Here is an 18,077-nt window from a genome sequence, read left to right as displayed (position 1 = left end):
AGTATATCTTCAATATGTATCCATTTTCCTATGAATGAATCTATTCTCTCGCTCTTTATGGCTGAGTAATATTCCATTTTATAGAAAAACCACAACTTCTTTATCCAGTTTCCAACGGATGGGCAAATAGGTTGTTTCCAAGATTTAGCTATTACAAACTGTGCCGCTATAAACATGGGTGCACATACTTCTCTGTGATATGATTCGAGAAAGAAAAAATTCTTATGAGCTCAGTATAGCTCGAAATTTATAGATTGTAGAAGATGCTATTTTATTTCTATTAACTTCAAGAGCAAATTTATATTGTGAAAATGATTCATGTGAATGATAATTGCATGAGAATCTTTATTAATTATGAATGCCTAAATGATAGAATCATCTATGAAAAAAATTTCAGCATAGACAGCAGTTAGAGATACATATTTGACAAATACTGTTAATTAAAGCAAATATATTTGTCCAGATCCCTTTGAGTTCTTAGACATTTCTGACAAATTCAGGTAAGATATTTGAAAACATAATAACATCTTGACTAAGTTATATTCTAGTTCTACATTTATACGTGACTTTTTTAGTATTTATCTGTTTTTATTTCTTTTTTTTTTCTTTTTTTCTTTTTTTTTTTTTTTGGTACTGGGGATTGAACTTGGGTCCTTGCGCTTGCAAAGCAGGTGACTGAACCACTGAGCTCAATCCCCAGCCCAGTCTTTATTTCTTACTGTATAAAGCCAGTTTGATTATTCACAGGATTCCTACATGTTAGTGAGCTTTAAAATTAATATTCATCAGAGGAAAGAAGCACACATGGCTATGATTCTCTCACACACATTTTATTTGAATTCTATAACTTTGATTCAGCATGGATGGCGATAAAGGGGTCTTCAGCAGAGTTATTAATGGAAAATCGAGCCTTGCCATCACCATAAACCTCAATTTCAATTCCTGAGCAGTTGCCATCAACTTTATCTCCAGAAATGACATCACAATACGTGCCAGCAGGTAGCCCAGTTTGCAAAATTTCAGACAATGACCTAAAAGGTACAATGTATTTTTTCAGTTAAACTCTAGCAAATATAAGACACAAACAACTTTGTGCCATACAACTTTAGTAGTGAAGGTCTCAAAAGAAGAAAACTCAGCTCTCCAGTGCATCGGAAGAACTTTCTCAGAAAGAAATGTGATCTTAGACAAGACCTAGCAAATCCTTGGTCTGTATGGAGCTGAATATGAGGTGAGATTGAAGCACATTAAGGAAGGGAGTTTGAAGAACACAAAGGAAAGTACATAGAAATTGAGTCCCTTTGATAAAAGTAGTAACTATGGAAACCACAACTGTATTTAATTTGCCCTATCCTGCACCAAAGCACTGATTACCTTTATGAATTTAACTAAAATTATTTCTTCAAAAACACTGACTTTCATCAAAAGTCCGAGAGAATTTTTGTGCAAGAATACCAACCATGTGGCACATCTATCAAAATGTACATGCTTTGAAATAAATGGCTGTCTTGTATGAATTTATTTTTGTTCTCCTATGGAGAGGAGAAAAAGTAAGTAACTATACATGGGATATTTGGTCCCAAACGAAAATGAGAGAGAGACAGAGAGGAAGAGGGAGAGAGATGCACTTGGCTTCTTTAATCATTCATTTGCTAATAAATTCTAACTTAGTCTGAAAATGGATAAATGTGTTGAAGTTGGCCTTGGACTAAGATATATAAATTTCTTTAGAAGAGTGCTGTGGATTTATTGGTGTATATGAGGGAAGTATTAAAATAGAAGAATGAATATATTTATCTCAAAGGGAAGAGCAACAATGGAAAACTTTAGAGCCAAAATCCCAAAATCTCTTGAGAAAAAATAATTGACATTGAGATATGAGGAATAAAAATAATTCCAGAGAGACAGAAGGTGAAGAGCGCAGAACAGAAGAGAACACAGAGTAATAGCTGGAATACAGAGCTGGGAAGTAAGGGACCTTCCAGTCCTGAGACTCCCTGTAGACGCACACAACATGAGGATAGGACAGCTAACAAAAAACCTCCCCTTGAGAAAAAAACTATTGTAAAATACTGGAACAAAGTAAGAGTCATCATTTTCTTCTGTACCTTGCTCACTTTAGTGTTTCCTTTATCCGTAGACTACAGATTTTTCAATTGTGGGAAAAAATCAGTGAATTAAAAAAAAAATCCAAGAGCAGGATAGAGTAAAATATTAATTTTAATTGGCATCTACTCACCAGTCATCGTTGTTAATGACAATGAATGCTCTGTTTCCTCTTCCAAAAGCTATTTGATTGCTTCCATTATCCCACCAGTTGGAGAAAGGCTGGCCATCAGCTACATTTCGGAAGGCAACCATGTTCCTAAAAGCACAAACATATTAAATGCGCATATTCTTTGCCTTCACTGTTGACAATAAAATCTTTAGCATTAGAAAATATCCCCACCTTATTTGACGCCAGCGATGTTCACAGACCCAGCCATTGCCGCAAGTGGTGTCCTCATTAATAGTCACCTCTTTAGTTGCTCCATTGTCATTCGGTGGCCCGATCCAGTCATTCACATCCTTCGTTATGATCAAGAGAGCTCAGTTTGGAAGCATCCTCACTTGCCCCTTCTTTCTCCTTTGTCCCAAACCTAATCAGTCCTAATACTTGAGTCTCCATGATATCTTTGTTTAGAATCCAACATTTTCCATGTTTTTATAATTTTTGCTCAGTTTTTATCATTTCTTTGGATTCTTTTTCACTACTGTCATATTTCAAACAAGCATAAAAGATTTATTCTCTCATTTTCTCTACAAGCAATGGGTTCTCAACATCGCTATTCAAGGTCTTAAAGAACAAGAACCTCAGCTGCAGTAAAGCAAGATGAAAACGTAGTCTCAGGACTACTAGCTAACAAGTCACTCAATAATCTATAAGGTATGTCTGTCTCAATTTTCTCTTTTGTAAAAAGAGATATTACATGGTCAGTATAGAAGCAAAATACTGTATAGGAAAAGACTATCAATACAATAATTGCAAAATGAATATTATTTGATTTTATATAAATTGTACATATATGTAGTAAGCACCACATAATAATCTTGGCACTAAATTGATTAAATCATTGATATTGTGTTTTCTGCTAACTGGTACCACTTTCAAATATAGTACTCCAAAAAACAGTGTAAGTCTAGGAGGGGTATCAGTGCAGCATCATATTATATGATGAATAATATACCCTTAAACACATACTTGATTAATAAATACCAAGTGTCTTACTCTTATATGAAAATGTTAAATGCTACTTTCCTTTTATTGAGAAAGAAATGTTTTAAATGTCTCCAAAACTTACTTTTCCATTCTGAAAGTTTCGGTCCCAACGGTAGCTTGACATCACTCGTGCAAATCCATAAGGATGAGCAAGCATAAATCCCACAGCCATTTTATACATCCTGAAAATCACAAAACGATATGGTAGGAATAGAACTTTTGCCCTCCTTAAATGGTAGATGGATAAGGTGGGGAATGTTGTTTCCTACCTAGCGTCCCAGAATGTCAGAATAGAGGCTCCTCCCGCTCCGTGACCTCGCTGATTGTCATGGTTATCCACAAAGACAAGGGCTTTGTCAGAACACACAAAACCCCAACATTCTCCCCAGTTCCTGTGTGTAAAAATAGTGTGCACACTTAAAATATCTATACAAATATATGCATTATTTTACACATGCCTGACAATATTTCTCTACAACTCTTTCTGTATAGCATCGTCATATAAGTCTTCTAATTAAATGGTCATTCTATAAGATTTTGTAAACTATGTGCAAGGAGAGGATTCAGTATACAGTAACTTAAGTGGACTTCAGAAGGATAAGCTTTTGTACACCCTTATAGAGGATATCACAGAAGGCTAAAATGAAGCTTCAGTATGCTACCATAATAAACATATTTTAATATTTGAAATTGATTCATTTCATATGCATAAATGCTAGTTTAAGGTCAAGTGGTAGGTACTTGTTCAAAGTTAGTCATTTTAAACAGTCAATCTGATTTCACACTTTATAGTTCCACATGACAGAAACCTAGAACACTCATACAATACAGAGAATAAAACCTCTAGATGATGTGTGCAGATTCTAGACTATTGCTTTTAATTCAAATCTGAGAAAAAATAGATGTTTAATTGCTTTGGAGAAACCTAACACTTATAATTGATATACAAAATCTTGATTATGTGCAAATAACAAGTTGTAAGAACATTACCTATATTGGGGAAACATGACAAATAGACCAGTGGAGAAAAATGAAATGGCAGGTAATGTTTTACTTACTTTAAGTAAGACAACTTTTCTCCATCCCACTTGCGTATAACTGTGCCTAGTTTTGCACCATACTTGAATTCAGTCACACGGCCATTTCCAAAGTATTCACAAATTTTAATTGCTTCACCTCCCAGATCAATTACCTAGTTGATACACAGAGGGAAAAGTCATTTTACACTTGCATTAAAATATCTTTAAACTAGTTATATTACTTGAAATATTCCAACATTTTTCTTTATATCAAGTTTCTTTGTATTGGTACATACATGCTACAAGAGGGAAAGAAAGCTAATTACAAGGCCACCTCTTATCCTCTAAGAATGCTGACCTCAGTTATCCCTCCACATAGACAATACTAACAACACCTCACAGCAACAGGACATGTACTACCTGATTGACGGTATTTCTCATTACTTGATGATAGATATTAAATGCATTTAATTTCCAAAGGAAACAAAAGTATAAATGTTTTAACACCTTTCTTCACAGGGGAATTCTGGTTCAACAATTTCCCTAAAAATTACACAGCTAATAGTAGTAGAGCAAAGTTTCAAACAGCTAATGATTACATACTCAAGAGCCAAGCTAAAATAGATTTGCTCAAGAAAAAATATATAAAATTTTCAGTCTTCCATATGGTTACTAAGAAAATGGTAAATGGCACAGAAAATTCATCAGTCTAAAAAACTAACTGCACGCCCATAAAAACTACTTCGATAAAAAGTCAGATGTGCTATCTTTCAAATAAAGGAAGTTGAAGAATACTATTCTGTGATCATTACCTTATAGAAATTACATATTTTATTAAAACTGCTATTTATTCTCTGGTGAACAAAGTGCTACTGTATATAGTTCCTGCATGCACAGGTATTGATGTACCTCCTGGAAAATGAAAGGTCGACTTCCTTCAGAGAACCAAGTTGTGTTCAGATTATGCAGTTTATCCAAAATCGCCCTGATGTCTTCAGGCCACATGTGCTTAGCAGCATCAAGTCTGAACCCTGCTACACCAATGTCGATGAGATGGTTCAGGTAGTCAGCAATCTTGGTACGGACATAATCCTTCCCAAGTGCAAGATCAAGAAGACCAGACAGACGACAATTTCTGACCTGTGGCAATAAAAATTTTAAACTGACTCAGAAATATCATTGCCCATCTGAAAATCCATTTTATTGTTCAATCACACTTATTCAGTAGCATATATTTATGTAATACCCTCTTTGCAAGGACACCTGGAATGTTCTTATTCTACTGTGATATTACTTTTACTCTTGTTTTTTCCCTCCTAGTGGGGACAAGCCTAGGGCACCTAAAATACAAGGCAAGTTCTATCCACTTTGGGTGGAAATGAACACTATGACTAGGAGAAAGTGCTTGAATGAAGTTTTTTGTTTTGTTTTGTTTTTAATTTCTAAGCAGTTAAAGCTAGTGAGCAGTTTTCCTAAGGAATCTAAACCAGTATCCAGTATGATATTCAATAATCTACCTGTGCATAATTAAAGGAATATACAGTTCTTGGTTCTGATCATTATTTTTAAAAATTACCTGATTGGCATCATTATAGTCATTAATTTCTCCATTACATATATTGTCATTAAAATCATAACTAGAGTATGGGACTTCTGGAAATTCTCTATTGCCAGGATTGTAGTAGCTTCCACAAGTACTGCTTGTTCCTGCAGGATTGCCAGAGCCACACATGTGGTTAATCACAGCATCCACATAAATTCGGACCTGAAAAACAAGTTGTCTCCTTCAGCTTCACTTCATGTGGAAATGTAAATCCCTACATGTCAAGAAATCCTTGCATGTCAAGAAAACTCCAAAATACTTCTTTGCAATTTCATAACTGGAATTTCCTAAACCAAACTCAAGTGTGAAATTAAGTTATTGTTAAAAGACCCACATCAATTGTAACCAAATGTATACATGAAAGATAAATTGAGAGCATGGAAGATTCCCACAACCCTGAAGAAGTGAAAAGAACATTTCTGAGGAGTTAAGCATTAACTAAGAAAGCAAAAATTGTTTATTTTCAAAATTTCAAAGAGAATTCCCAGAATAAAGCAGCTAATCCCTTCTCTCTACTTAGCAAGCCTGTTAGAGCTAATTTCTAACCAGAAGTGATTGAGAAGAAACCTTGAGATTATACATGGATCCATAAGTCACACGCAAAAGACAGCAGCTATTGTAACTGGAATCTCCATATCCCAGCCAAAGAAATTTTGATAGAAAAAAATGTGGATATAAGCCTTAAAAGTGGGTAAATTTCACATGTCACTCTCCTTAAATATTAAATTGCCTCATTTTTATATGTTAATGATATATATTTAGAGAGGTTGACAAGCATTGAACATAACATTATGCATTTTGCATTAAAAGTAATTTGCATTAATATAAAAGAAAGTTTTACTTTTTAAACATTGAAATATGACCACCTTTTCTGTTTTTTTTTTTTGTTTGTTTTGGTACTGGGGATCGAACTCAGGTTCTTCTACTTATGAGGCAGGCACCAGAACAACTGAGCTAAATCCCTGTCCTCTATGAAATATTTTTAAAGGAATTTAATTTCACTTACACCGACATTGTTGCACCTGGCCACCATGTCTGTGAATTCATCTTCATTCCCAGATCTTGTGCATAATTTATAGCTGACTGGTTGATACCTTTCCCACCAAGGTCGATAAGGATTGTTAATTACAACATTTTCATTGGGTGGAGAGACCTGAAAAAAGAAAAAGTCTCAGTAAGACCCAATTTAGGGTTTATTCTATATCGATACATATTACAAAAATTATTAAGTATTCAAATTTGTTTCTGAATCTTTCTACGTAATAGTTATGCTACTTAATAACCATTCAAATAACATAAGAGCACATTGGACATGTCCAGAAACAGAGCAAAAATTTGCCAGAATTCTAAATATATTTTCTCATGAAATCGTCACATAGTACTTTCATCAAGTAGAATGTTGTTGTAAATCACTGATACAGATTAATATACCATTTACTATAAGCTCACTAAACTCTGCAGTACATGCTGTGAACAACACTTACCTGAACTCCTCCAAATCCCTTGGGACCTAAGTATCTCTCGCATTCCGCAGCAATGTCCGCCCAGCGCCACTCGAACAGGTGCACAATGGATGTGCGTCCCTGCTGCGTGTGCGGGGAATACTGAGCCCAGCACAGCCCGATGGCTGAGAGCAACAGAAGGAACTTCATCTTGCTGTGAAGTTGTCAGGCTTCTTTTTAGCAAAGCTTTATAGTCCTGAGAAGGAGCAAATTATATAAAGTAGATGTTAATGAATAAATAAAATAAATATTTAAAGAACAATTTATTCATTATCTGGAAAAGATTAACAATCATAAGGTTAACAGCTGAAAAACGTGTCCCAAACCTCACAGCAAAATAATTGAAACGTCATCTAGAACTTACTGATTTTTCTTATTTAAGTAATATTAACTTTTTCAAACATCTGACATTTGATATGCTCAAAAAGTCCTCATGTGTGTGCTATTCAAATACTATTAGATGGTATTTGTGATGTCCTTCACTAAGACGGAAAATTACACATGAATACAGCTGAATTCATACTTGAAACATCAATTTACCAATGTGTGCTCAATATTCATAATAGTTTCTTTAGAAAATTGAGAAGATATTGTATTAAGTTCTGTTTTCCTCCATATATCCTAATTCTAGTTAGCTGAATTTCTTCATAAAATTCTGGAAATGATTTAAGATTTAACTGTCCTTTCCATGATAAAGCAATATCCTTCCTCTATGTGTTAAATATGTGGCTAAAGCAATAGGATTTGGGGCAAGGATGGTATTCTCCCCAAAACTAAATGTCTGTAAATAGCATGAAATGCTGAATGAGATATTTTTATATGTTCTCCTATATAAATTCCTGATACCATGTGAAAGACTAATATCGCAGGTGGCAAAAATAAATTTTATCCATCTACTTAGTAAGTTATGAGTGAGCTTTCAGTTTTACCTAACACTAAGGATGACATGAGGGATACTATGATAACTGAAATAACTTCTTCTTCTATGAGAGATTATAGTTCTGTGGAGAAACAGAAAATAGGAAGCACCAAAAATGAATAAAAGTAACAGTATCACTAATGATGCCAGACACAGGATCTTCTAACTGTGGGACAATAGAGAAGAAAAGCAGGCAAGGCGTATTGGACACAAAGAGTACTGAGCATGGAGGCCAAGCTTGCTGCTGCGGTGCCCTCGAGTCTGGAAATTTTCCTCTAGCTGTGAATGAGATATTTCCATAGGAAATTTCTTCCCTGGGAAAGACAAGGATTAATTGTCATTTAGTTCAGACTTAAGAGATATTATTCATCAACATTCTGACTCTTTTGGACCACCTTATGTTTTGGTCACTCTGGTTCCCCTGAGCAGAGCATTTGAAAAGTACAGGCATATCCCACACTATACTTTAAATAGATTAGAGGCTTTGAGTTAAGGATGTAGCATTGTACCTGTCAGTTGTCCTCACCATGGTCCCTTACCCCCCATTCTCTCTCGGAGATTTGATCCTCTGTAGTCCTGAGGCAAACTAGACAAACTTTATCTTCCTATGACTGCTTTCTGCTGAAATTTTCCATGGCCAAATTTGGAGCACAGAGTGGCAGTACAGACTGTGAGGCAGGATGGGTTGAAATTTATGAATGAACATCAGGTTGACTGGTAACTGTGGAAATGTGGAAGACATAAATTTTGTAAACATGTTAAGCAGGCCAGGAGCAAATAAAGCAAAGTAGGAAAATAATATAGGCCTTCAAAGAGTAGAGTTTAGGTAAGATTGAATAGCATTTGGCATGACCTTCCATAAAATGTTTCTGCTTATATTCATGTAGCCATTTGGATTTCATGTGTGTCTTCTTAATGTTAATTTTTCTCATGTGTTTACTCAGGTACATCAGGTGGAGATCAAAACTGCACAAATCTGGCACTCTTCTGCCCCAAATAATTAATGATTTTCTATATTGACCACAAAGTTGGCTACAAAATTGTGTGGCAGTCACCCACCAGCTAACATATCGCCTATTTGTCCAGCTTCCTGGATTTTCAGTGGCCTTCAAGAAATCTGTGTCTAGTTTAATAGGATGAGAAGCACAGTTCCTGTTGCTTTTTTGTGTTTCTTTTTGTGTTTTGTGTTTATCTTTTCTATTCTTCAAGAGCTTTGTTATGGTACTCGGGTTATATTTTTGTGAGTGAAGCCACCCCGAGGAGAAAGAGATGTAAATGTTCCTAACAGGACTCCAAAGTCAGTCCGGAGTTTGCCTATATCGGTGTCTATGGAACTCATTGGTTGTATAATCAATTCTTTTTTTTTCAGGCATTGCGCACTTCAGGATACAATCACTAAGTGTTACTGACTGATGTGCCTAAAACTTAAGAAGGAGAACGTTTGAAGGCCTTTCTGTAATCTGAAAGAAACGCAGCACCCAATAGGTACATCTATATATAACACGGTGAAGCTTGCCCTGCTCCAGAATGGGCAGAGTTAACGCCATACAACATACGAGGAAGTGGAGAGCAGTTAAGGATTCGAACTCTGTTTTGTACACATGAAGACCACTGAAACCTATGGCTTTAGAGAACACAGTCATATCAAGTCTATAGTAATCTAAAGGGTGAATTTATTCAAGGAAAATAACATTTAAAAGCCAAATAGTTACACTGGCATTTTCACCCCATATGAAAACCTACATAACAATACAAATCTTTATCACAGGGATGCTGAACTGCACATCAGAATAGCTTGATGACAATATCACAAGAAATCCTGAAAATCCATTCCCAGACAAGCTAGTAGGAGTGGGAATTTAGACCACTCTTTGCTGAAAAAGCTTTTTCCTTTTTGCTATTTTTTAATACTCTGTGGTAACGTACTTGCCCCTGATTCAATTTCATACAAGATAAGCAATGGAAACTCCTTTCAGTCCTCTGAAAGTGGATCCCACTTTTCCTCAGGCCATCAGTTAAAGAGGCTGTCTGTCAGCCTGAATACATTTTTAGATTCTTTGTCAAATACCTGATGGATGAGGGTGCATAGGTTCGTGTCGTTGTGTTCTGTTCTATTCCTTTGGTGTACATGTGTGTTTTTATTCCAGCAAAGTGTTGTTTTCTTACTATGGCTTTTTGCCAAACTTGAAACCCAGTAATGTGATGCCTCCAGCCTTGTCCTTATTTCCTGGGATTGCTTTGGCTCTTCTGATAATTTTTCCATTCTACATCAATTGCATTTTGGCTTTTTCTAGTTCTGGGACAGATGATGTTGGTGATTCAATAGAAAGTGAATTGAATCCATAGATCACTGTTTTCAATACAGTCATTTTCACAATATTAGATCTCCTGGTATTTACTTGAATAAAGCAAGTCTAAATTTGTTAATGTCTTCTTCAATTTCTTACTTCAGTGTTCTTCAGTTTTCATTACAGTGTACTTTTGGCTCCTTCCTCAGTTTATCTCATTATTCAATTTCTTTAAAGACATTGTAAATAAATTTAATTTCCTAATTTCTCTCTCAATGACTTCATTACTACTCCATGGAAATGGTTTTTCTGTTTATTTTGTTTCATCCCATGTGGCTTGGTTGTTTATCAAATCTAAAAGTTGTCTGGTCGAGAGTACAGGTGTATGGTATATAAAGAATCATCTCATCCTCAAATAATGATAAACTGATTTTCCTATTTCTATCCCAAATCCTTTTGTTTCTTTTTTATTTTTTTCTCTTGACTGACAATGCTGGCTAAAGTCTGCAGTATTATATTGATCAGCAGCGGTGAGAGCGAACAGCCTTCACTGACTTCCCCACTGTTCCCAACTGTGGAGGAAACTCTTTAAGCTTTCCCAGGCACAGTATGATGTGGGCTGGTGTTTGTCATATGTAGCGTTCTCATTTTGAGGACACTGCCCTTTCTACCTATTCTTTTTTTAGGTCTGATCATAAGGGAATGTTGGATTTTATCAAAGATCTTTCTGCATCTGTTAAAATGATCCTGTGATTTTTATCTTTATTTCCACTGATGGGGAGAATAGTGTTTATGGAATCTTGTATACTGAGTTATAATTCCATCTCTGGGATGAAACCAAGTTTATCACAGTGTATAATCTTTTTAATTTGTTGCTGTTTTTCTTTGCAAGGATTTGATCCAAAAATTTTGCACTCTGTTCATCAAGGATATTGATTATAGTTTTCTTCATTTTCTGATTCCTCATCTGGTTTTGATATCAAGGTAATGCTCACTTAGTAGGGTGGAGGTGGAAGCACTCTTTTCAATTACATGGAAAATTTGAGAACCACAGTTGTTGGTTCTTCGATAAAACTCTAGTGAAAATCATCAGAAATCCAGGGAGTACTAGAATTTTTTTTTTTTTTTTTTTTGTGGGAGACTTGTTTTGTTTTGTTTGTTACCAGGTATCAAACTCAAAACCTTGTGCTTGCAGGGCCAGTGGAGGCAACATTGAGTCTAATGCCAGGCCCTCTGGGAGATTTTTAATTACCACCTAAATTTAATCGATTTTAGTGATCTTTTTGTATTTATTCTATATCTTTGATTCAATTTAGGGACATCATATTGTGTAGAAATGTATCCACTTTGTTTAATTTGCCAATTTATTGAAATAGTACCTTATTAAATGTTTTCTGATGATTCCTAACATTAATTATTCCTGTCATGAATACAAAAAAAAATGTTGTCAATGATGCAGGGGTAGAGGTACCCTTTTATATCATTGATGGGAATGTAGAGAGGTGCAGTCCCTATAGAATTCAGAACAGTGGATTCTCAAAAAGTTAAAAATAGAAAAGGTTGACTAATCCAGCTATACCTCTTCCAGATATAATCCTCGAAGAATTAAAGTCATCACACTCTAATGAAACACGCATACCCCTGCTAATAGTAGCAGAAGTTACTTTGAATATAGCTCTTTAAAAAGCCTAGATGCACATTAATGATGGATGGATAAAGAAAAGGAGTGACATATGGGTCATGATATGTTATTCATTGATAAATAGAAAGAAATCATGTCATGTATAGGACATTGGATGGAACTAGAGACCGTCATGCCTGGTGAAGTAAGGAAAACTTAAGCAAAGAAAAATATATTTGGTGTCCTGAGAGTCTTAATTAATAATTAATTCATTAGTGATATAGAGATGACAGGACCCAAGTGGCTAGATATTTGGAGGTGAGAAAAGGGATCACTAGGAAGAGAAACAGAGGGGAAGTGTGTTAATGGGACTGCAGTTCATTAGGTCTGACACATGCATCTACCAGCTCCTCAAAATGAATCTCACCATGGTGTATTGCTGACATTCACTAATAATAGGAGATATTAAAAGTAAAGCTGCCTTTCACACTGTTAGCATATGTGTTGCGTAGGTTTCTAGCCACTAGGGATAATAATTACCATTGTTCCAAATTCAGGAGAGATAGTTCCAGTTGCATTCTGTATTTCAACTACTGCAAATTTTAGGATTTTTCTTTGGAAAAAATAACATGTAATGCTAACTATGCTTCTCTGCTACAGATTCTTTCATACATAAAATGAAAAAGTGAGCTTTAGTGAGTAAATAAATATAAATGAAATGTATGTTTAAGCTGATTATTATTGAAATAAAACATAGTTCCAGATGCATTACTGAAAGCAAGTGTCACTTTGATTTTAAAACCAGTGAAAAGACCCAACCAAAAAAGAGAACTACAGACCAATCTCCCTACTGAACATAGATACCAAAATCCACAATAGGATAATTGCAAACAGAATACAGAGGGTCATCAAGAAGATTATAAATCCTGACCAAGTCAGATTTTTTCCCAGGGTTGCAAGGAAAGTTCAGCATACATAAATCAATAAATGTAATGCTATCTTAACAGAGCCTAGGACAAAAACAATATGATCAATTCAATAGATGCAGAAAACATTTGACAAAATTCAACACCCATTCATAATAAAAACCTTTACAGAAAATTGGAATTGATTGTATCTCAGCTTGATAAAGGCTGTCTGTGAAAAGCCAACAGTCAACATCATACTCAATGGAGAAAAACTGAAAACCTTCACACTAAAATCAAGAAAAAGATGAGGATGTCCTCTATCACTGCTCTTTTCAATATAGTTTTGGAAACATTAGCCACAGCAATTAGACAGGAGAGAAAGAAATAAGAGCAATAAAATGGGAAAGGAAGAAGTGAAACTGTCATCATTTGCTGATGATATGGTACTCTACACAGAAGACCCAAAACCACTCTGCTAAAAGTCTTCTAGCCTTAATTGACAGACGTAAGAAAGTAGCTGGATACAAGGTACATACCCAAAACTCAATAGCCTTCTTGTACACAAATAACAGACTCACTGAGAGTGATATTAGGAAAACAATCCCTTTGAAAATAGCATACACAAAAATGAAATATCTAGGAATCAGTCTGACAAAGGAAACAAAAGACTTCTACATGGAGAACTACAACACCCTGAAAATAGCAATTGAAGAGGATATAAGAAAGTGGAAAGATATCCCCAGCTCCTGTGTAGACAGAATAAACACAGTGAAAATGGCCTTACTTCCAAAACTACTATACAGATTAAATGCAATCCCAATGGAAATACCAACAGTATATTTCATGAAACTAGAGAAAACCATCCAAAAATTCCTTTTGAACAGAAAAGTCCTAGAATAACAAAAACAGTTCTAGGCAACAGAGACATGACAGGGTTATCACAATCCCCAACTTTAAACTGTGCTAGAAAGACACTAATATTATTTTTTTACATTGCATCTGGATTTTATAAGTTAATCTGTGAAACTCTTTGAGAGCTTCTTTGTTTCTGTTAAGTACCAGTCAGGTTTTTTTAAACCATGATATTTATTCAGCGTTGACAATTAAACCTTGCCTGCATCTGTTTGTTTTAACTGAATTAGAATTTGTTGTTTTATATGTAAAATGCACCAGTACACAAAGGACAGGGTTCCTCTGTGGTCGTCATTATTATCTCCTAAGCTTTTAAGAGGTCTGTTACTCTTTGATTACAGCGTGATTAGCCTGTGTAGAACTGTTACAGGCACAGTCATATTTATAGTTATGCTGATCATAATTTTGCTTTCAACTAATGCTATCAATTTATTTATATGCATATATACATGCATGTACACATAAATGTTTTTCTGTAGCTATATCAAGAGTTTCTTTATGTGAGAAATGATTTATGTTTTCAAAAAAACAAAAGCCTTCTGCAATGCAAAACTTAAAACACTTAACTGAGCTTCTGTCATCCAAACTAAGAATTTTAACACCAATAGCCTATATACACAAAGATAATTGGCTGCACACAAGAATTGTGCTTTCCAAATAATCCCACTCTGTGAATTAAAAGATCAGCATTGATCACATGGGGATACACCTGTGAATAATTATATTCTATTTGAAAAATCAAATTATTTTTAAAGTATTCATTTCTTTCATTTTAAGATTAGAAAATGAAGTATGAAAATAGAAAAGTTGGAGGGTTCATTGATGCCATTTAATATTTTTTTAGGTTTTCACACTTTATTAGTTCATGTGCGCATTACATATTGATTCCATTCCAGATAAGGAGCTGGCACACATACAAACCACATCTCAATTCTTTTTTATCCCTTTTCCTATCCTCCGTCCTATTCCCACTTTATGCTGTTTCTCTTCCCACTTGAAAAAGATCTATTTCCCCACTTCCAATTATCAAACATTCATTTTGCTTTCTATCTACATTTTCGGTTTCTCTTCTAAGAAAAACCACGAGAAACTTAAGCTGTGTGTCAGATATATTTCACTTACCATCACCCTCTGAAGAATAAGCCATTTTCTGACAAATGCCTCAAGTTGATCGTTTTTATGGCACAGTGTTACTCTACTGTGTATCAATACTATATTACTTTCATTCATTCCTCTCTTGATTAACACTTAGGCCACTTCCAAGACTTAGCTCACTTAAATTCTGCTGCAAGAAACATGGGAATGCACGTGTCACTGTACTATGATGACTTTGCCTCTTTGGGGAAGACACCAAGAACAGTTGGGTCAAATGGAATGTCGCATCCTAGTTTTTTTATCATTTAATATGATGCAAATGGACAAAAGGACTATGATTAATATTTAATTAAAACTATTTTTGAAGTAGTATTGGTGTTTCACCATTTACAGGATAATTATTTAAATACAGTACATATTTCTAATTGTTCATTACTTTCTAAAATAACAACAAATAGAAAAATGATGATTTTCTTAAATTTATTCAATAAAAGAACTGACTGCTTGAAATGGCACCTGTCTGACCATGCCTGGGACAGTCAGTACATGAACAAGTGTGCAAGTGATGCTCAAGGCACTTTCAAAAGGGGTAAATGTGTTCTTTGGAGAAAGAATAAAGACATCGTGACCTTCCTGGTACACTGCTATCAGTTATGAGTGTCTCCCTGGAAGACTAATATAATAAAAGCAATTAGATATATGGTCTTGCAATTGCTAGATTATAGTAAAAAATCTCATCATAGCTTTTCTAAATCTGTTGTTATTCAATGTTTTAATTATTTTCTCCAATATCTTCAATCAAATTCCTACAGTTGCCCTACGAAGTACTTTTTTATATTGCTAATGGATGACATTAGATGTGCTGATTATAATATGTGATCCAGAGATGATACACTAACTGGATTTGCTTTTTCCTTCTTAGTTTCATTTTATATTTTCTTTCTCTAAAATATATCACTGCTGCACATTAACATTCCACAGAAGTACAGTGTCTACCAAAACAACCTGGGAAGTCTTTTAAAATGATAGCCATTTCCTATGGATCAGATAAGACAAAACATGGATTGACTCCAATGTCCACAGTTAAATGAAAGGGGTAACTGTCACTTCAACTCATTTGCAAATTAGAATGTACTATTCCCAGTTAGAGACTGTGGAGTTGATTTTTACACGTCCACCAACAGAATTGGAGGCAAAAAAAATAGAAAATATAAAAGCTAAGAATATGTTCAAAATTTGGTCCTCACCCACCTTAACCAGCCTCTCTGAAACAGACTTGAAATTTGAGTGAGTCACTCACTTCCTGATCTGAGGTGTCCTGAAGAACACAGGGCCTCTCCCAGTGATTTGCATTCTAGAAAAGAGGGTATTAGAAGGTGAATGGCTGAAGACTTCCCAAGGAAGTTAAATGGCTGTAAAACACTGACCATTACAGTAAAATGGCACAACCGAGAGAGGGAAAAGGCTAGAGGAGCCCAGAAGATTCTCACAAAGCCCTAATGATGACCCCAATGAGCCTCATCTGATCTTTTAAAGCACAAAGCAAAAGGATTGAGTTTGCTCAACATAAAGGCTACCTACTGACTTTGAACACCCAATATAAGAGGGAAAAGAAAGTATCAAATAATTGACATGGGAGAAGCACAAAGAAATTGTGAGAAAATAAATGTTGAATTCCTAAGAACCTCAGTAAGGAAATGGAACAAAGAGCTAGACTGGATCTGAGAAAGGACTGCAGACACTGTACCAGCTGTTGGAGGATGTACTCATGGAAAGGCACCAGGGGCCATGGTGTTCAAGGAGAAAAAGATGATGGATTCCAGCCATCTCCAACCATACTGGTGGCAATTTAATGTGTAGAGAATACAACAAGCTTACTAGAAAATGACTCAAACACTAGTGGTTCACAGTTCCCTGCACCTTTCTTGCCCACCAAACACTGTAGTTGTAATATAAGTCCTAAAAGACCCTCACATACAACAGGAGAAGGCATTAAATAAAAACAATCATGTATAAAAATACAAGTATGTAGTGACTAAAATGTTGGCTATCAGTATAGTGAGTTCTCTGGCCTAGTCCCCGGAAGAATATTGGATGATATGATACGTACACATACAAAATCTCCAGAAGAAATGTAACCAGTATGTACTGGAAACATGCACAAAAAACAAATGAAACAAATAAAAAAGGAAAATAAATAGTGTCTCATTTCACATACTAAGAAAGTGGTAGTGAACAAAACTGAGATGGGCTTTTTGGCACTATGTAATGTTACAAAACAATTTTTTTAAAGCATCATTGAAAAGAGATCCAACATCTCACTCCAGCAAGTTCTTCTCAGAATATATTCTTTAATCTTTCTCTGCATGTTTCCACGTTATTTTGATGTGCATTCAAGTATCACTGTGCTGAAGCTTTGGTTACCTGTTCAGCTCTGCCTATGGGATGAAAGGGCTGATGTAAATATTCCATTGGTAAGAGTAATTTTCATGGACTAAACTGACTGGTTGTCAACTTTAGGCTTTGGCTATTTAGATTCTCTGGAGCCAATCACCACAAATATCTTTAATTCTGTGAAGTAGAGGCAGGGATTGTAACTGCTCTTGAAACACCAGGCTCTTGAAAAAATAGGAAAAATTACAGGTGATACTTCTGACCCCCTCACGCAGACCCAGTTTTCTTGGTGGGCACTTAAAGCACAGCCAGTCCAGGCCCAAAGGGGAATATTTCAGTTGGTGGATAACTATCACTATATCACTGTACAAACGCTGTGACTGAAAACAAAGGATATTCGTTTATTTATTGGCAGAACAGGGCTGAATTTGTGCCATTGAAAATGCCGCAGGAGGTATATGAAAGACAGCTCAGTGCAACAGTGGTTAATATGAAGGAGCTGTAACAGAAAGACAATGGCTTTATATATATATGTGCAGAGAATATATATATATATA

At 35.3% G+C, this 18,077-nt stretch overlaps 1 protein-coding gene across 1 annotated transcript in view; it reads right to left on the bottom strand.

The window, feature by feature from the left end:
• Positions 1-663: 663 nt before the first annotated feature.
• The window catches only part of LOC104872766 (pancreatic alpha-amylase), a 23,604-nt gene continuing 6,190 nt past the window's right edge, over positions 664-18,077 (bottom strand). Inside the window, exons 2-11 of the mRNA XM_010639102.3 lie at positions 7,366-7,579; positions 6,888-7,034; positions 5,855-6,043; positions 5,188-5,418; positions 4,318-4,451; positions 3,529-3,651; positions 3,342-3,441; positions 2,450-2,568; positions 2,240-2,365; positions 664-1,031 (exon numbers count right to left, since the gene is read on the bottom strand). Coding sequence (XP_010637404.1) covers positions 842-1,031; positions 2,240-2,365; positions 2,450-2,568; positions 3,342-3,441; positions 3,529-3,651; positions 4,318-4,451; positions 5,188-5,418; positions 5,855-6,043; positions 6,888-7,034; positions 7,366-7,533 — 1,527 coding nt within the window. The 5' untranslated portion in view covers positions 7,534-7,579 and the 3' untranslated portion in view covers positions 664-841. The remainder of the gene's footprint in view (positions 1,032-2,239; positions 2,366-2,449; positions 2,569-3,341; positions 3,442-3,528; positions 3,652-4,317; positions 4,452-5,187; positions 5,419-5,854; positions 6,044-6,887; positions 7,035-7,365; positions 7,580-18,077) is intronic.

Source organism: Fukomys damarensis, unplaced genomic scaffold (genome assembly GCF_012274545.1).
Source record: "Fukomys damarensis isolate Sample0158 unplaced genomic scaffold, DMR_v1.0_HiC HiC_scaffold_33, whole genome shotgun sequence".
Lineage (NCBI taxonomy): Eukaryota > Metazoa > Chordata > Mammalia > Rodentia > Bathyergidae > Fukomys > Fukomys damarensis.
The sequence above is the reverse complement of the archived record's forward strand: the minus strand, read 5'-3'. Positions and strand labels throughout refer to the sequence as shown.